At 43.0% G+C, this 19,906-nt stretch overlaps 1 protein-coding gene across 1 annotated transcript in view; it reads left to right on the forward strand.

Annotated features, from left to right (window-relative positions):
* NOD1 (nucleotide-binding oligomerization domain containing 1) overlaps positions 1–18,543 on the forward strand; it is a 19,663-nt gene extending 1,120 nt beyond the window's left edge. The window contains exons 2-11 of the mRNA XM_008948253.1: positions 1,046–1,220; positions 2,433–4,236; positions 6,303–6,386; positions 7,443–7,526; positions 9,147–9,230; positions 11,318–11,401; positions 13,422–13,505; positions 14,807–14,890; positions 16,978–17,061; positions 18,471–18,543. Of these exons, the coding sequence (XP_008946501.1) occupies positions 1,046–1,220; positions 2,433–4,236; positions 6,303–6,386; positions 7,443–7,526; positions 9,147–9,230; positions 11,318–11,401; positions 13,422–13,505; positions 14,807–14,890; positions 16,978–17,061; positions 18,471–18,543 (2,640 nt within the window). The remainder of the gene's footprint in view (positions 1–1,045; positions 1,221–2,432; positions 4,237–6,302; positions 6,387–7,442; positions 7,527–9,146; positions 9,231–11,317; positions 11,402–13,421; positions 13,506–14,806; positions 14,891–16,977; positions 17,062–18,470) is intronic.
* Positions 18,544–19,906: the final 1,363 nt, after the last annotated feature.

Genomic DNA, 19,906 nt, shown 5'->3' on the forward strand with positions numbered 1-19,906 from the left:
GAAATGGTAACACATGCTCAATCCGTGTATAGGATCAAAGCCAAATAAATATACACTGCACGATTACCTCCATCTCTTATTGTTCGCAGAGTATATGTGATGGTTGTAACAAAGCTGAAGGGGAGGCCGTGCATCAGGAGTCTAAGCAGGGTCAGAGAGCAGGCCACATAAAATTGCTTTAGAGCATACGGATTGTGAAAAAAATACCATGGTTTTGCTGTGCTGTGCGTACCTCACCCTGCTTTCAGCTCACAAGAGACCACAGTCTCTAGAAAACCTTTCTCTGTTTTAGGACGTAATTATTCCTTCATTTCTAGCAGGAAGAGGATCCGGACGTTCAAAATGGGCCCCCAGAAGATTGCTCTGTCTTGCAGAGAATCTTGTACTCGGGTTGCCCTGTTGCTCAGACTTTGCCCCTCCTTTAGAGGTCATGCTTAGTCTTGAACTGCTCCAGCCACTGTGTGGTAGCCATCCATTTTGGTAACAGTTGCAGGCAGTGGGTCCCTTGTGTAGAGAGAGCCTCTGGAATTGAGTTGCTGTGGTAAAAGGAAGTTTTTTTGCATCTGTGTTAACATCCAGAGAGAGATTCTGCCTACCCTGCTCTGGATTTGGCTGGATCCTGAGGGAAATCTAAATGTGATTCGAGTATTTACAAACCAGAGGGTGAATTTAGGGCACTGAGAAACCACCCCTTTCATCTTAACCAGCATGGCATTTCAAGTATACTGTCTTGTCAGGCTGAGGAAATCCTTTGAGTTCCCTCTTAAGGAGCGTTTTTTATCGGTTTTGTTTCTGGTTGGTGTATGCTATAGCTACAAGTTCAGACCGTAACTTGCAGAGCCGACTCTTGCAGCATCCAAATAAAAACAAGAAGGGAGTTTTGTGATGGTTCAAATTCAGAGCTAGATTTTGAATTCAAGTTTTTTAAGGACCAGTTTTGATTTTGGTTCCCTGTTCCAGTCCAGAAAGGACCCTAAAGCAGTCTACACGTGTAACCATGATGAAATGCTATGTATCAATGGTCTTTCATGTGTTGTTTCTTCAGGTTCGCAAAATTCTAGACCTGGTTCAAAGCAAGGGAGAAGAAGTTTCAGAATACTTCATCCATGTCCTGCAGAAAGTCACTGATGCTTACTATGAACTTCAGCCATGGCTGGATGAAATAGGTTATGAGCCTTCAGAGCACATTTGTAGTAAACTCGTGGTAAATACAGATCCAGGTAAGGCCATGCATCTATATCCCTTTCCTTAGATCTACCCTGCCATGCAGGAGGCTCTAACCAGGTCACATAAAACAGTCTAGCAGGCACAGCCAGGGAAAAAGATTGTGTGGGTGCTTTGCTTGCTAGCTCTGGCAGCAAAGTAATTAAAAGGCACACTGTATAACACAACAGTTGCTTTGATATATTATGGCCTGTTTTGCTAAAGTCAAGCTCTTCCTGTGTTTGTTGGTGGATATGTAGTGTAATGGCATAACCACCTTGGGCCACCTGTAATGTTTTCTAGGCCTCAAACAATTTATTAGCAACGCTGTGATGTTTTGGCAATGGAATAGCCAGTATTTCATGAAGAGGACAGTCAAGCAGTGAGGCAGGTTGCCCAGAGAGGCTGTGCAGTCTCCGTACTTGGAGGTTTTCAAGATCCAGCTAGATAAAGCTGTGAGTAACTTTATCTGATCTCATAAACAACCATGTTCAGAGCAGGAGGTAGGACTAGCGATCTTCTGAAGTCCCTTCCAACCTGAATTATTCTGTGATCCTAAATGGTGTAAGGCTTGCAGAAATAAATGTTCTCCTATTGAGAGTTTTTTTGATGCTATAGAAATAAAGGAATTACTTTGCCCTCCTCTGAAGCGAAGTTTCTGTTTCAATAAAAGCAGAAGACAACATGGAACAATAACTGAGACTCCTTTTTTTTTTTTGTCATCTTAAAAAAAACCTTTAGAGGTGCCTGGCACTCAGTTTCTAAACTGCATGCCTTCTGTTTACAATAATAAAAATTAACAAGCAAGTTAGGGAAGTATAACCACCTACCTGATAGAAATCACAGGTAAAATATAGTGAAAAGGCGGATACCAAAACTAATCTGTGACCAACAACTGCAACAAGCTTTTGCAGAGAGTAAAACAGCCTTTAACAAGGGGTCAGGGGCTTGGCTTTGAGTCACAGCTGAAAGACAGCAGCCCCTCAAATTGATGCAGTGTCAGTACTGGCTTTCAGGAAATGGTGGCTTACACCTTACTTTTCATTAGCACCTGAATTTCCCAAGGGAGCAGTGATGGCAGCGCAAATAGAAGCAATCTGCCAAAGAACCAATTTTACATTGGAATTACTTTTGCTTATTAGCCCCAGTAAGTTCCCACAGAGGTGGGCCGTTGTATACACAGGCTTTTTATCAATAGTCTTTTTAATAATAGTTCACTGTCTTTTTAGTTAGCAGGTATTGCCAGAAGCTCAGATACGAAATGGGACGGGACTCCAAGTTTGTTATGTCATATGCTCAGAGGGAAGAGATGCTGCTTGAAGAAATCTACTCTAACGGCATTATGGAGCTAGTCAGTTTTACCAATGAGAGTCTAGGCAAAGTGTGTCAATTAGAAGCCCTTTTTGATGATGCAGTTGGGCTAATTAACGAAGATGGAGAGACTATTTATGTCTTTGGCGATGCAGGAATTGGAAAATCCATCTTGCTGCAAAGGATACAAAGCCTTTGGGCCAGGAAGGAATTGGACATAGGGGCCAAATTTTTCTTTCGTTTCCCATGTCGGATGTTTAGTTGCTTTAAGGCAGATGAAACCATATGTTTGGAAGACCTACTCTTCAGATATAATTGCTACCCAGACCAGGACCCCACAGAGGTGTTCCATCACATCTTGCAATTCCCTCATACAGTTATTTTTACATTTGATGGTTTTGATGAGATCTATTCCACCTTTGACCTCAGTAGTGTGCCCGAGATGTGTTCACCCAATGAACCCATCCACCCTCTGGTGCTGCTGGTAAGCCTTCTCAGAGGAAAGCTTCTTAAGGGATCCAAGAAGATTCTTACAGCAAGGACAGGAACTGAGATCCAAAGAAACATCGTTAGAAAGAAAGTGTTGCTCCGTGGCTTCTCCAGCAACAACCTAAAGGAATACACTGCTACATTTTTCAAAGATGAGGGGCAACGAACATTGGTATTGAACCAGTTGGAAGCTAACCCCAATCTCTGCAGTTTGTGTTCAGTGCCTTTATTTTGTTGGATTATCTTTAAATGCTATGAACACTTCCATTCCATGTTTGATAGTCATGAGCTTCCAGACTCTTCTGTTACATTGACAGATATATTTTTGCTCATGATTGAGGTCCATCTGAACCGATCTCTGAAAACAAGTTTGCTGAAGCACAACACCAGGAGCCAAGCAGAGATGTTCAAAACAAGAAAGGAAACTCTTCTAGCTCTGGGTAAACTGGCATACAAAGGGATGGAGAACTCTTTCTTTATTTTTGAGCAGGAAGAGGTCTCATCGGTGAACATCTCTGAAGGAGATTTGCAATTGGGCTTTCTCAGGACAGTTAAAGGTTACACGGGCTGTGACAATCAGTGCACTTATGAGTTCTTGCACTTGACCCTTCAGTCTTTTTTCACAGCTTTGTTCCTGGTTATTGAAGAGAAGGTGGGTACCAAGGAGTTACTTCAGTTTTTCAATGAATGTTCTCCCACTGAGACTGCCCAGCCTACTTGCCTTCGTATTCCTTGGTTGAAGAAACAACTAGCAGGGGAGGATCCTTTCAGAAATAATGAACACTTCCATTTTACCAACCTGTTTCTTTGTGGCCTGCTTTCTAGATCCAAGCAGAAGCTCTTCAGACATTTAGTTTTGCCTCCAGTCATTAAGAGGAAGAGAAAGGCACTCGTCGCATACCTTGGGGAGAGCATGAAATCCCATCTGAAAGGCCTCACTCGGTCCAGGCTTCCAAACTACAATCAGATCCAGGTCCAGCCCAACTTCGTTTGGATGCTGAGGTGCCTTTATGAGACTCAGAGTGAGGAAGTGGGGAAGTTAGCTGCCAAACGCATGCGTGCCAATTACATCAAGCTGACATACTGCAATGCCTACTCTGCTGACTGCAGTGCTATTTCCTTTGTTGTGCATCACTTTCAAAAGCGCCTGGCTCTGGATTTGGACAACAACAACATCAATGACTATGGAGTAAAACAGCTGCTACCTTGTTTCAGCAAGCTTGCAGTGATCAGGTAGGAGCCTGTGCCAAGCAGGTCCTTGCTTATCCTTGCTTCATTCCACAAACAGCTGGGCTGGCAGAATTACCTTGAAAGTAGAGAAAGATGGGGATTGTTACTGCTGCTGGAAAGTAAAGACCTTCTGAAATAATTGCTCATCCAGGAGCAGGGGCAAGCTGTGAATCTGGAAACCTTGATGGAAAGGGTGACAAGAAGTCCTTAAGAAGCCAGCACCGTTTAAACCTGTAGGTTTAGTTAGCTCCATCTCAAATTGTTTTGCTCAAAAGAGGATTTTTATGGGAGAAAGTACTTAAGGGAAAAGAAAGGCAACAGAAGTGCTTCCTCCATTACATGAAGATTGCCTGAGTCTATGTCTGCCCTTGGTCATACTCGGTAAGATAGGATCTACTATTCACAGTAGCCCTTGATGCAGAGCTGTGAATTTCTTGCTTTTACATCCTGCCAAGATGTTGGGCTTTCACAGAGCAAAAGCTAACATGTAGTGCTCCATGAAAGGATGCAGTAGAAATCTTTAGATGTGGTGTTGCGTTGAGGTGATGGGAAGGAGGACATGTCTTGGTGTGATCAGGGAGAGCTAACTCCACCTTGAATATCACAGGCCAGATTGTTCCACCTCCAGTCCTTTGAGGTTGTGTCATGTAGCTATACCTTATTTGTCTAACCATTTAGGTGCAGAAAACAAGGAATTTCAAGTGTATGTTTTTTAAAAGCTCCTTCAGCCTCCTGAGAATTTTTTTTTATAAATGGATTTATTGCTCTTGGTTGGCTGTGCTCTGCCCCGTTTTCCTCTAGGATTAAATCAAAGCAAGTGGCACCAGTGTTTTCCTGTTAGTTGCAAATCAACTGACCTCCCAAGAGAAAGAAAACAATAGGGAAACCTGGGGCGAAAATGTAAGAAAGACAAAACAAAGAACAGGACAGACTTTCATTCTTTGTCCCTCTCATATAATCATGCCATACACGGTGTGATCTTAACACTGTCCCCAGCAACCAAAACGGTCTTTTAGGTTGCCTTTTTGTCTTGATGGCTCTTCTGATGTTAGGGCTTACCTTTCTAATGACCAATGTCTGCAGGTCAGGAAATGTTTCTAACAGCTAAACCATCCCTTTCAAGGAAACAGACTGCTCTGATCTCTAGAAATTTGCTCTGATTTCTTCTGTGCATTAGTGCATTCCACAGTGAGCAAGATACTGACTAGCAAGAGCCAGGGAGTCTGTTGGTGATAAGGGACTCTCAGCAGTGAATATTCAGCTTCTGAGTGTGTGTAGAAACTAAAGCTGGTTAAAATGTTTTTGTGGGGACAGCTTTAGCCGGAAAATGTGATTCATTGGAATTTGAATGCTTCACAGGAACCTGTCTATTTAGGCAAGGTAAAAAAGTTTGAAAAGATAAAAACCCTAAACAAACAACAAGCCAACAAAAACCAAACCCAAGCTCTCTCCTTCCTCTCCCCCCCTGCCCCCCCCCCCAACAACTATGAAAAGAAGTATTTTTATTCTGTGAACGACTGACATTGATTGGTTTTGTGTCTGGTTGGGACAATAAAATAAGAAACATCTAGCATACCCATGCGACTGCAGTTCTGTTTCCTGGCCGGGGCTTTTCACAACCTTTATTCCCTGAAGCCTGAATGCCTTGTGACTTTCAAGATGCCTGGCTTTCACTGGCTGCTCAGAGAGAAGGCTGCAAGAAGTCTTTGGAAAGCTTGCTTTTGCTAGGGTGTCAAGCAGAATTTCTCCCTGCAGTCATAGGCAGCGGGGGACAGGGATGAGGTGTCTGTCCGCGGTTCCTGACTTGCTGCATTTTGTTGTTTTCAGTTCCATGGACAGCTTCCAGAGCATTACCTTGGAGTCTTACAGTTTCTTGTTTTCTATTGGTTTTGAAGTGAGCCATATGAAACTAAGGTCATGTTTTCCTTAATGGCTTTCAATATGTGGCCTAAGGACCTGTTTGCGTATCAGAGGAAATGCAAAGACCTCCAGTCATTTGTTAACTCATGGGTGATGGACATCTGTGATCTGTATTGATTCAAACTTTCTTTTTGTTCCCTTCATTCCAGGCTCAGCGTAAATCAGGTCACAGATCACGGAGTAAGGGTCTTGTATGAAGAACTCTCCAAGTACCAAATTGTGACTTTCTTGGGGTACGTATCAACTGGGAGCAAAACATTAGATACTGATAGTAGAAAGTAAAACTGCAGTGGTGACAGTACTGTTGCAGCAAAAGTGAGGTGGAAAACCACAGTTACCTCCTCATTTGCTAAACCAAAGTAGCATTTTGTGTCAGAAATGATTCAGCTGCTGTCTTGTGACAGTGCAGTGGGAAAAGGACCACAGCCTTCTCTCCCACTGCACTGCCTCACAGGGTGGCCTCCACTGACATCAACCTCTTCTAGAACACAGCGTGGACCACTGTCAGGTTACTGAACTGTGTGGGCATCCCAGTTTTATACATAAAGCCTTTTGCTAGCTGTGGTGGGGGGAGAGAGCGCAAGCAAGAGAGTGTGTGCTTCACAGCTAGAGCCTTCTGTTTTCTCTGCTGTAAACAGATTTATTTCAGCTATGCAAAGCAAATGCAGCTTGGTAGAGACTGGTATCAGAAATGTACAGTTTAAGGTGTCACGTTCATGGCACCAATTTCTTTAAAACCTTAGTTAATTCTTAATCAAGATGAAGCTGGAAGGCATGTTTAGCTCTGACTTCCTGCTCTTGGTTAAGTAGCTACATAAAAATGACTTCTTGAGAAGTAAATATGAATAGCAAGAATCACCCCTTCTTCCAGCGCTGTAATGTAAGTACATCTGCTCAGGTATCTAACCTTCAGAAATATTTGCAAGGGGATTTTATGACATTTAAAAGACAAAAAAATAAAAAAGTTCTCCTACTGTTTTCTGACTTCCCTTCTGGCCACGTTATTTCTGTACTAACACAGGAAAAAAGGGAAGCTTTGTTTGCTTGGGAAAACTATTAAAAAATTATATAAATATTTTCCCATGATTTACAGTCTGGTCTGGTATTTTATATCTAGCCCTTCACAATAGGAGTTGTCTATCAAAATAGAAATACAAGCAACTCTGAATGTGTATAAAGCCATACAAAAAAAAGATAGATTGCATGTGTGCATTATAAAATATTCAGGTTGTAAATATTAAAGTAACAGCAGAAATAACCTATTTTTACCTATGTGATTTTTCTTTAAGCTTATACAACAATCAGATCACTGATGTTGGAGCCAAATACATTGCAAAACTAATTGAAGAGTGTTCAAGCCTTGAATATGTTAAGTAGGTTGGATTTTTTTTTCCTTTCTACTGTATCCTGATTAAGACACAGCAACTTGAAATAAGAGGGAGTGGAAAAAAACACAAAAATTATGTTTCAAAGTAAATATAACTTAAGTTGCAGTTATGTGTTCTTTTACAGTAGTCTAGCAGTGAATGGCAGCAGGTGATAACTCTTGAATGCACAGTCTTTACTGGAATCTAGTAATAAGCAAAAGGGGAGCGTGAGACCTGTCCTTTACCTAAATCCAGCCTGAGCACCTGAGTGAGGCTTCAGAGGTGCATGAACCTTGCTGCCCCTTGCAATAGGCAAATTTCACTTGGGTTAGTACCAGGCTTCTTTATGTCTAGTCTTTTATGGGCCATTGGAGTCAGGCTGTGCTGGTGTCATACCTCAGCTCTGGAATTCCCCAAATTCACTTTATGAGTTGTTCTGTCTAATTCCTGGAACTTCCCCAGAGAAGAGTGTCTGGCCACACACAAGGCTGGTTTGACATAAAGGTAGATCATTAACCAGTGTTTTAATGATGACCATAGCAGAAAACAGAGGTACCTACAGCAGCGTCAGCTATTGGTAGGAATGTAGCAACCAGCAGCCAGGGACTCTTGGGTGCTAGTCCTTGTTCAGCTGCTAACTTGCTCTGAAACCTCACACTGGTCACATCCTTCCCACTTGAAATATTTGCAGTTGGGTTTTGATACCCAAGACCACTCTGCTTCTTTCACTGCTTTGACACAGTGCTTTGGTTATTTACTCTAACTTTCAAAAAAAGCCTTTTGGAAGATGGTTACATTCAGGCTGCATGGTAACCCCAGAGCTTGTTTTGTAATACAGTGCATATTCATGTGCCTGAAGTCAGTCAAAAGAGCCAGTTTTGCTTCCTGTAAGTGTAGTGGGTTGAGGGGTTTTTGGTTCTGGTTTGTTCTTTACATCAATGTATATGCAATTGAGACTTAATTCTTCCTTGAACTCCAGCCATGTGATATCCCCCACATAGGCCAAAAAATAAAGAACAGGTTTTCTGTAGAGTGCCAGCCAGAGACACCGACCTGCTGCACTGACCTGTGGTGCTGCCTATAGCCTGTGCTCAGAACAGAAAGGCTTGACATTATTCCAGTGTGTGCCTATCAGCTGCAGGCTCCTCTGCAGCCACACAATTAGAAATACTCTGTTGCCTGAGGCAGCATGAAACAAGCTGTGTGTAATTCATGTAGTCTGTAGCAACTGCTGGTATTATGAACTATATTAAAAACTAGGCAGGAGTCTTTGTGTGGAGGATCAGTTCCTAAAGCTCATACCTGACCTACTGAGCACTAAACCCAGGACTCTGCAGTAAAACTTCTGATTTGGAGGGCTGACATGCAAAATACGTAAAAGACAATGTAAAATGACATCTTTTAATCAAAGGTCAAATATTTGTTTGCAGTATTTGTTTACCCTAAGTTAGTCTTTGATAACTGTAGCTAGCTTCCAGAGTTAATTAGCCTTAAATACTTGCATTGCTTTCTGAGCTGGTGTTCTAATAGCTGTACAGTAGTAAATGATCATCACTTATATAACTATTTTCCCCTGACTGACAGTCTGGTCTCTGACTAATACATCAATTCATGTCTTTTGTGCAGAATAGGAGCAAACAAAATAACTAGCGAAGGAGGGAAGTGCCTTGCCCAGGCCATCCAGAAGAGCAAGACAATGTTTGAAATTGGGTAAGTTCAGTGCTAAAGAGCAGAGTTGGGCACATGATCTTGGCAAGACATCTGTAAATCCCTTAAGATTCCTTCTTTCATTCTTATCTTTTTCCCTTTTGCTATTCCTTCCCCCCCCAATGGCAGCATTAGGACAAACTAGTGCCAAAGCATAGCCACATTTTCCACTCAAAAGGAAAAAGAGGGCTGCTTTATTGTTCTCCAGTTCACACAATGTTTGATTTGGGTTTTGTGGGGGGTTCTCCCTGTTCTGACAGAACTTAAAGGAGGGACAAACTAGCAAGAGGGGAGCATGTCAAGATAGCCACTTCCCTTACAGCAACACAGCTGTTGGAGAGATATTAGGCACCTTTTAAGTCTGGGTGGTTTTATGACTACTGGCAGTGCACCTAGTTACTCAGTGTCATTGCTGCAACTGTCAAGCCTTCTGCAGCAAGTCTAATAAAGTTGGAAGCTGGGAGAATAAAAAGGAATTCCCATTATCCTTCTCCTTTGCCTGTCCCATAAACGGAGGGTCTGGTATTATTGGAGAGAGGTCTGAATGTACTCCAAACCTGTAGTCCCTGTCCTCTTACTCTGAACAAGGTGCTAAACTGGAAGGTTTGATTTTTAATTTTTTTTCCCCCCACTCTGGCAAATCCCAGTTTCTCTTTCCGTTCTACAGGAGAACACTTTTCTCAGAATCTAGTACTTGAATACATGAAATTAAAACCTCTGTTTGTCCTTTCTGAGTATCACAGCGACCTTTAAATATGAAATTCATATTTGAACAATGAGATTTTTAGCCTTTTATTTTGTGGTTCTACATCATTTCACAAGTACAGTCAACAGCATGCACACTTCCACTGTCATATAGCTGGGCCTGCTGTGCTGTACTTGCTGCAGTTTCAGTGAAGGGCTCCTGCTTTCTCCCGTGGAGGAAATAATCACTCCAAATGGATTTAGGATACCTTGGACAGAAATGGTGAAATGGATACATTCATCATTTACATAAAAAACTGCACTGGGTCTGAAGGACAAGGAAGTTCTGGGGAACTTAGTGGAAGTGGATGTGTTTAGATACCACAAAGCTCAACTGATTTTGAAAGAGCTACCAACTAATTACCCATCAAGCTGAGTGTGGCTCTGAGTCATCAAGCCATGATCCCTGTAAACAAAAACCTTATACCTTGCAGAGGTGCTTTCAAACCTCTTAGTATGGTGAATTTTCAAAGTGGTTGGTCTGCACAGATAAGATTTGGCACAATATTGCTGTTAAGTGTTGTTTGAATCTCTGCAGCTTTTACCCATTACTGTCTTTTAACCCTCTGTGTTCCTAAGGGTTGTTTTGCCATAGTATTCCTTTGTAAGCGTGTGGACAAGGCCAGGGTCGTGCTGTCGCTGTACGAGGTGGATCTTGCTCTTGGCAGCCAGGGAGAGCGGAGATGTCACTCACCTGTGACACTGAAGGAACTGTAACCGTTTTGTGAGACTGTTCTGAAGGATGGGGGGAGCTTGTAGAGCAGAAAGTCACCTTTGGCTCTGGGTCCCTGTGCAGTTGTGCGTCTGGGGAGTCTTTCCCAAGCACTGCACTTGGCACTGTGTAAAGGCCAGTCTGGGCCCAACAGGGAGCAGAAAGACTGCAGCAGGAGTTTGAGGAGGAAATGGTGAGCAGGGAAACAATAAGATTTAGGACTTGGTGTGTTTCTAACTGTACAGGACCACAAACTTCCTTTATCCCGTAAGGGTGCAGGGCAGCAGAGGATGTGCTGAGCACATCGGTGCTCATCATGCACATGTGCTCCTGAGCACATCATGCACATGTGCTAAGCAAGGTGATCCCAAAAGCGCTCCTGCTGCAGCAGGCTGTCTCCTAGAGCTGCTCTGGCCTTAGAGGACTGTCGAGTCAGCAGAGGCTGGGGGGACAGTGTGCAGGCAGTGGAACACGCCTGGTTCAGCGAGGAGGGGACCTTCCAGGTTTCTCACAAGCTTGAAAGACTGTGTGAAGTAACTGCCAGATAGGGGAGGGAAGAGAAGAAAGGAGAATGCAATGTCATAGGGCAGTAGGGCGACACACCTGATAGCTCTTGGTTTTTTCTCTTCACTAGGATGTGGGGTAATCAAGTTGGGGATGAAGGAGCCAAGGCATTTGCAGAGGCCCTGAGGAACCACCCCCGGTTAACAAACGTGAGGTAAGCCACCAGTGGAACCAGGCAGCTCAGCACAGTGCTGGCTTTCCCATTGTGTTTTGAAGCGCTGGCTTTTCCCACCAAGTGTTAGCTTGGAATGCCATCTGGTGTTGCAGCATTCACTGTGTAACCAACAGGCTCCTGGTGCAAGCAGGAGGCCAGAAGGAATCAAAAAGCTCCATGCAGCCATTAAGCAAGTTCAAAATACTGCAGATCTGACGTCCTTTCCTCTGTCTGCACCTCACCCCCTCATGCTGCCCAGCTGCTGGCATTTGTGAAGGCACATGGTCAGTGGGTGCCATTTTGATCTGGGAGCATTAGCAGAAGCATGCACCAACTGCCACAGAACCAGTGAGCTGAGCGGTAACAGCTTCTGTTGCAAAGGAACAGCAGCACTTACCAAAATAACTTTTAGGTGATAAAATGTTTGGGTAGGGACTTGGGCATTCTTAAATCCACGCTCATCCTGTGCTCCAGTGGAGCTCCGCCACCAGATGTTCAGTGCTAATGAGATGTAGTTCTCCCTGGAGCTCAGTGATCGGTCTCAAACCAGCCTTCTGGGAGGCCTAGCATGGGTGAAGGTGGTAGCACAGCACAGGGAGGAGCCAGCAGTGTAAAACAGCCCATCCCCTGCCAGACTTTCGAGTGCTGGCTAAGGATTTAAAAATTAATACTGTGGCAGCTGCTGCTGTTTTGGAGTTCCTCAACACAGCTGGAGCACTGGGTCCGTGATCATCCTTTCCATTTGTCTCCCAAGAGCTACTGGCCTCCACGGTGAGGCAGCAGACAGGCTCCTTGGTTTCCCCACAAGGTGGCACATGGCACTAGTTTCTTTAGAAGACGGGTACTTTGTGATCTCTGGAGACCTTATTGCTGCCACTTCAGATCCAGGAATTTCAGAGCTGGTGCTTTGTCCTCCTTTCTGTGAGTGGATAGCTGGGCTTAAAAATTAAAAGTTGAACAGGTGCACAGACCTAGATGTATTTAAATTTAAAAGCTATCTGAAATAGCCATCTTCCCATAATGGCAGAACCCATCCAGACACATCAGACTTGAAAGAAAACATTTTGAACCTGGATCAGAGCCGAGGGATTCTTGGATGGGAACAAATATGCTCATGGATGTGTTTGCAAAAGAAAGAATAGTAACTGTGCTGGCTGGAGCTAGGTTTTGCTGGCACCTGTGCAGACTCAATCTTCTGCTCTGTATTTGGGTTCATTTTTTATCTTCCACTGGTTAGTCTTATTTCATGATTTACATTAAGAATTAGCACCATCAGTAACTTTGTGTGAAGATTAAAGGGAGATAGCTACATGTATTTGTTCATTGCCCTACTCGAGCCCCCCTTTAACCTTTTTTGAGACTGCACATTATTTTCAGGCTCTGACCTGGCTTTTGAGGGGGAAATGTTTGTTTGGGATTTTTTGTTTTGTTTTGTTTTGTTTTATTAAAAGCCTGGAGCTTAACTTTAACTGGATGATTTCACCAATCTCTGTTCAAAGAATGAAGGGCAGACTAAGAAACGTTTGTGGTTTGTAATGACAAGCATACATTTACAAGCTCATCTCTCCATACACAGCAGGTGTTGTGTTTGGAAGAAGAATGAGGTATTCAGGCATCTGAAGGACTTAAAGGACAAAGCACCCAGCTTGTACAGAAACTTGGGATGACACATGCATGTAAAAACCTGTGTACTGCTAAGCACAGCTCTTTGTCCTTGTTAAAAGCCTTAACTCAAAATCACTGGATGTAACTCTGCCATCAGTCCTAAGAGTACAGCTCACTGACAGCAAACCTTCTGACCTGTATGATAGACCTACACCTGGGCTGCAGCCTGTGAACTGTTCTCACTTGTAAAAATCACAAGGACTTACCAGTTTGCAAAGTGTGTGAGCCTTTGAAACGCCCAAATACTGAACTGCACAGCTGGAAAACCAATCGTCCAGGATATTGGCTAGTATTTGGCAGTGAAGGACCAAGTGGTACTGCCAGCTTCTTTCATATTTGTATCTTTGCTTCACAGTCTCGCATTCAATGGCATCACAACAGAAGGAGGCAAAAGTATTGCTGAAGCTATGCAACACAACAACTCCGTGAAAATATTCTGGTAATTGACAGCATGGTCTACTTCTCCTCTTCTTTCTCCAGAGAAAGCTGCAGTCTCATTTTATCTCCTCCAGTCCCATCACTGCTTCCTACTCTCTTGTCCTCCTTCTCTCCTTCCACTTGTGCCCTATGCTTTCACTACCAGCAAGCTATAAGATACATCCCTTTGGGAGAGCATGGATATGAGCAATGGATAGGCAGCACATGTCCTTTAGGGCACATTCCAATGTCCTAACGTCATGCCTTGCTCTGCTTTCTCCATCTTGTTCTCTCCATCCTTCTCTCACTTCCATCATATGAAGTCAAGTTCTTTGTCCTTAAGTTTTTGCACCTCTTCAGTGTTTTTGCATCTCTTCAGACGTTCAGTCACCGCTCTACCTTTTTTCCACTATACATTGTCCAACTATTAGACATGAAAACATTATGAGAAAGTATAATTAGAACATTGCTCTGAGAGATAAAGATCTGATATTCTTGTCTCTTTAACCTCTAGGACTTTTCTTCAGTATCTTTTTGCATCCAGCCTTTAGCAATTGCTCAGAGCAGGAACAAGCACATCCCCCTTTGGCTGTCTAAAGCTAAGTCACAGACAAGCTGGAAAAACAGGGGGCTGAAAAATAATGGTAACATCTGAAATGCTGGGGTTTGAACCCCAAGCCCCGAATTACGGTTGGCATATGGGTGATTCCCACAGCCCTTCATACAGAGGTGGTGAGTTTGCCTTATAGCTTCCCCCCAGGGTGCGGCCGGCCCTGCAGGGAGAGCCAGAAGGGAAATGAGCCCCAGGGGTCCCCCATTGAGCTGACAAAGGTCAGGGGTCTGCTTGGGGATAAAAGCTGGGACCACTGGCAGGGAGTCAGGAGTGTCTGTCTGTGGAGTGCACTCCACAGAGCTTCCTGGTTCAGGGCAGATCTCCTGACTCTCCTGGAGCTGGGCCCTGGTCTGTTTAGGCCTTTGCAAACGCGGGTCGAACGAGTGAGAGTCGCCATGTGGGCACCTTTCTCTGATGTGTTTAACTGTCTGGTCTGGCTGTTTCCCATGCCAGCTGTGGGCACCCTCGGGTCTCTGTTTGTACCCCCTGTTGTGGGCCAGGTCATGTCCTTTGGGGGATCGGTTGGGGTGGCGTCGATCATGTCTGAGCTTGTTGACCTGTTTGTACCCCCGGCGGTCATTCACATAGTAACATTTCTGTCGACAGTACAGTCTGTGTATTGGTTCATCTCCCTGCTGGTGCTATCATTTTTGTTGGGCCTGGTCATTGGCAGAACAACATCCTAAAAGAACTTTTTCTTTCCCACTTAGGTTGACTAAAAATGAGCTGGATGATGAGGCAGCAATGAGTTTTGCAGAGATGCTGAAGGTCAACAAGAAACTGGTACATTTATGGTGAGTTACATTCCACAGAGGCACAAGCTCTTTGGCAGTCACTGCATTAAAGCTTCACCTTCCAAGTCTATGTAGGTCACAGTAAGCTTTCTGTGCGTGGTTTGGATGCAGCTGACTGGTTGTAGACAGTTCTAATGGAAAGCTAATAAAGTTGCTGTCTAATATTTTGAACCTGCTTTCATACAGGGAAAAAATTAAGCTGGCTGTGTGTCCTGGTAACTTTCAAACTACTGATTGATTTAATCTTTCCTTAGAGGAACTGTACTGGCCTCAAACACAAGAAGTTTTAAAAAAAACAAATACAAGCAGATAACCAGAATAGAATAACCTTATTATGATTCTTACTATTTATCATCATACTATGAAAGTAGCAAGCTCAACTTTTACTCTTCAGCCAAGAACCTACGTGACAGATACTTAAATATACGCCCTATTTGTTTGATGTTTTCATCTAGGACTAACACTTTCATTCACACACGACACTTATCTAGAAGACATAAATCCCCAGGAAACCAGGGATTATTTCTAGCAATCACAAAGAGACTTGTTAAACTTCTAAGAAAACACAATATTGGCTGTTCTAATCCAGAGGTTCACAAAAATTTGTCCATGGGTTTGGGCAAATGCGGGCTGTGAAACCAATAGCCATCCGTTCGTTCCAAATGATCAAGAGAACACGATAAATGGAATCCTCCTACAAGCTTTACAAAGACTTTGCTAACCACACTCTAGCGTTCCCTGTATTAATCCTAGTTCCCACACTTTAGGAAGCACACTGGTTGTCAGCAATGCCAAGTACTTGAGCCTCTTCTGAAGGCAGGAGAAGCTCTGCTACCCATCGCCCTGAAAATAAGGAGAGGAAAGGGGAGGGCTTGACTTCTTGGCACACAACTGTAGATATGCTTCACTGAGCAGTTCAGTTTGAACTCCTCCTAAAACTTTTCCCCATCCAAAGCAGGTAGAGTAGTCTAGATACATGTCTTTACCATGGCTCAATATTGTCCAAGGTTTTCTGCCAGTAGACAAATTTATATTCTACTTGGTTGGTTACACTAGTGGATACCTCCAGAAGATAGTGATCTATATAGGTAGTTGAATTTGAGGCAGAATTTAAGCGTTTTTCTAGTAGCTGAACAAGTCTACTGGATCCCTTCGCATTTTGATTCCTGTACCAAGTGTAGAAAGTCCTTTAACAGGGGTGCCTCCCTGCTTCCTTCCTTCCCTCACTCTCCAAGAGATCGTTCAGTTCATAACAATTTTCAGCCTTATCCTGAATTCTGTGGGATTCATGCAGCCAGTCACATGGAGTGGTACAACTACAGGGAACGCCATGGTAGACTGAAAGGTAAATATTGAACCAAGCTAGGCTGATGAGTATTTTTCTGCTCATGCATATGAGGGGGCTTCATTCATTTTTAGCTAGGAGGTTTACAGTCTCATTAACCATTTACAGCGGTTAATGAGAGTTACTTGGGGATCTTTTGTATTAATTTTTTTTTTCCTCTCAGCTCAGATAAGACATACAAAATAGCTGCTAAGGTAGCTTTGCTGGGACTTGTACCTGCTCATACCAGAATCAAACTCAGTGCCTCATTTTTCAAAGATCTTGCTGGTAGATCTCTGATAAACGAGACAGGAGGGTTTGACAGCTTCTAGATCATAACTGCTAAAACACTGGGCCTACACAGTTTCTGTACTTAGAATTTTCTGGACATCACTTAAAAATGTCTTGGAGTTCTTAATAAGAACACAGAGCTGAAAGCTTAGTCTGTCTCAAGAGAGTCCAAATATCACAATCCCATACCAGTAGTAACAAGTGAAAGAAGAAATGCTATGTGATTAAGTTAGGTATCTCCATAATGCAACCACGTGCAAGGTTAAAAAGACAAGACAATCACTCTGGGCTGTGTTTCTGACAGTGCATGTGTGGCATTTGACCAATACTGTGTACCATCCTCCCAGGCAGAAATCACAACCACCTTCTTGGGGCAAAGAGACAGCTTTTCTCCTTGACATCAAACTGAGCATAGATTGTGCACACTGTAAATTAGTTTCATGCTAGTTTGACATGAAGTGCTTTCTTTTAGGCTCATCCAGAATCGAATTACAGCCAAAGGGGTGAAGTACCTCAGCGAAGCTCTCAAGGAGAACACAGCTATTAAAGAAGTCTGGTAATGATCCCTTCTTCAAAGGCTCATTTTATAAAGTTTCTCTCCCTTTAAAATACTTTTGACATTACCACTTTCCAGCATAAAAAAAATCAAAGCAAGGTTATGTGAGGCAGAAGTTGTAGTTCCAGCTGTGGGTTTCAGATAGGTAAAAAGCCTCTGTTACTGAAACACTTCCCTGAGTGTTAGGAATATGTCAAACAGCTTTGTTAGTTCACATCTATTTGTACCATTGATTCACAGAACACGTGAGCTTGCAGAATTGGGGCCTAAATGTAGAAACCAAGTTCTAGACTTCTGAACATATTCGTGCTTTTTAGGAGCTAAATCCCAACAAGCAGGAGATGGTTACACTTCATTAGCATTACTAATTTGGTTCATAGAATTTGTGCTTGGATTTTCTTTGGGCGGTGCTCCAAACACATTGAAAGAGCTAAGCTACGAGAAGATTAACTTTTTGTAAGATTAGTTCTAGATTAGGTGGGCATCAGATAATCACACATGCATTGTAAGGCACAAAGCCAAATACCACATTCCTTCCCTCACCTCAGGGAGCTCAGGAGTCAATAGAAGTGTGCTGGTTTTAGCACTGCTGTCTTATTATTGAACATGAATTTCATTTTTAAATATATGCATTTGTTTTAGTGAAAAGACTGAATTCTTGCTTAGAAAGACGATGACTCACTATCTGACTAGTGGGTTCCCTGGAGATGTGGAAGAGATGCTTTTTTCAAAGGCCACTGTCAGCTTTCATCTACAAAAGAGGCATCAGTTCCCACTTGAATCATTCTGAATCTTCAGACTGAAATCTGTCTTTTGATTCTTGCCTGAATTTTCAGAGTTAACCCACATAATTTCATAAGGCTAAGTGGTTTAATAGATTTCAACATTTCTGAAAGCTACACTTAGCAGACCACCTGTTTTCAGAGGTGTAAATACCAATGTAGATAAAGTTTATATAGCCAGACTTGAAAATTTTGCTCTATGTCATTTCACAGTAATAACGCCTGATTACTTAACAGAGTTTTCTTCCCCTCTTGTCACGGGAAGACACAAAATGCTCTGAAGACTACTTAAATTTCTCTAAACTAGCCCATTGCACGGTAAGAACCTTTGTCAGCTCTATGCTGCTTGCTGGAGTGCAAACAGCTGGGTACCCAACACCGGGTTTTGTCTAGTGAAGCTTAGGGGTGGGTGTGTATGTTCAGTTTTTCTTCTGAGGAAGAATCCTTGTTCCTCGTGCGTGCCGTGGGACCAGCAGTGCTGCAGCCTACCCTTCTGAGGCAGTTCCCAGCTGCGTGCCCTTGAGAAGCTCACACGGACAGCACTGCAAAGCTGTGATCTCTGCTCCAAAACCCTTAAAAAACAGAAGATGGGCAACAGTCACATCCCTTTTATTTTCCCCCCTCCAGTTTGAATGGGAACCTGATAAGCCAAGAAGAGGCCAAAGCTTTTGAAGATGACGCACGGATCATTTGCTTTTGAAGGTTACTCCCGACACTTGGACTGCAGAGTTTATACAAGCGTAAATCTGCAGTGCTTATGGCACGGGAGAGATACTGGATTAGCTGCCTTTTTATGAACTTGCCATGCTCCCTCAGCTCTACCCCTTACCCTGCTTTGTTATTCTTAACCCTTCTGGTGAGTGGGAAGTTGCCTGGGTAAACAATTAAGGTTTGTGTAGTGCCTTGAAGATGAAATGCAAGGTGTTAACAGACCCAATCCACTGGCAGGTGTATGAAGTTTAAATTTATTCTGTACACTGATGTAAATAATCTAAGTAAGTACTTCATATACATAAATACACATGTGTATGTATGCATATATATGCAAGAAAGGGTGCAAGCTGCACAAACTCCACAAGCTCACAGTATTGTCTGCCTCATAACTGAGAATGAACATACGTAGCCTTACTGGAAACATAACTTCCTTATAGTAGTTGCGTGGTACCAATGTTTTCAACATTAATACCTTTCTCCTGCCTAGAAATTAGGCCCTTATTTCACCACTGAGGCAGCACTGAAATAGGTATATCAGGCTCAGATTACTTTCAATAACGTTTTTTTATCCCTATTCGGGCAAATACATTTTCTTTTATACAACCAGGAGTCCTTAGTGCCATTCCTGTAAAAGCATAAAACTGGCACTAAAACACTTTTGCTTAGAATTTCCTGAGGGCTGCATAGAAGCTGCCATCTCCTGTTTCCACAGTGTTTGTTCTGGGGAGGGGGTCTGGAGATAAATGTGACAAATTAATTAGCAGGCAGTTCATTGCCTTGGCTGTTGGCCTAGACACTATGCTGGTGGCAGTACACCAATATTAAGTTGCCTAGCTTCAATGGGGAAAAAGGAGAATTGAAAATCAATTGTGTCAAGGAGAAATCCCTTCTCCCAGCAACATGTAAGCACAGAGAAGGATTGAGATTTGCTTGGAAAGCTTTAATTCCATGCTTGAAAAAGTCAAGTGCAAGGCAAGAGGCAGATAGCAATGACGACCAGCAAGAAAATATTATCCTCCCTCTCCCCAAACAACTGTTGTTTAAGGAGTGTAACTTTAGGTGCCTTTAAAAGAAACCGGTTTGGAAAGTAGTAGCGTATTTGATTATTTTTGTGTGTGTGCAAAGCAGGCATGCTTTATAAATTTAAACTCAAATTCTGCCTTCTACTTTGAGAAACAATTCTCTAGTTTCTGTCTAGCCCACAAAAACCTTAGTAGGCCAGAAGAAGAATCTCCAGTTCAAATGTCAAACCAATGAACTCTCAACTTCCCATTCCCAGATCTGCCCCATAAAGCAAAACATATGAAAAAAGGCTTGCTTTGCAGGTCAGGTGCTCCCCATTTCCTACG

Source organism: Merops nubicus, unplaced genomic scaffold (assembly GCF_000691845.1).
Source record: "Merops nubicus isolate BGI_N331 unplaced genomic scaffold, ASM69184v1 scaffold23159, whole genome shotgun sequence".
Taxonomy (NCBI): Eukaryota; Metazoa; Chordata; class Aves; order Coraciiformes; family Meropidae; genus Merops; species Merops nubicus.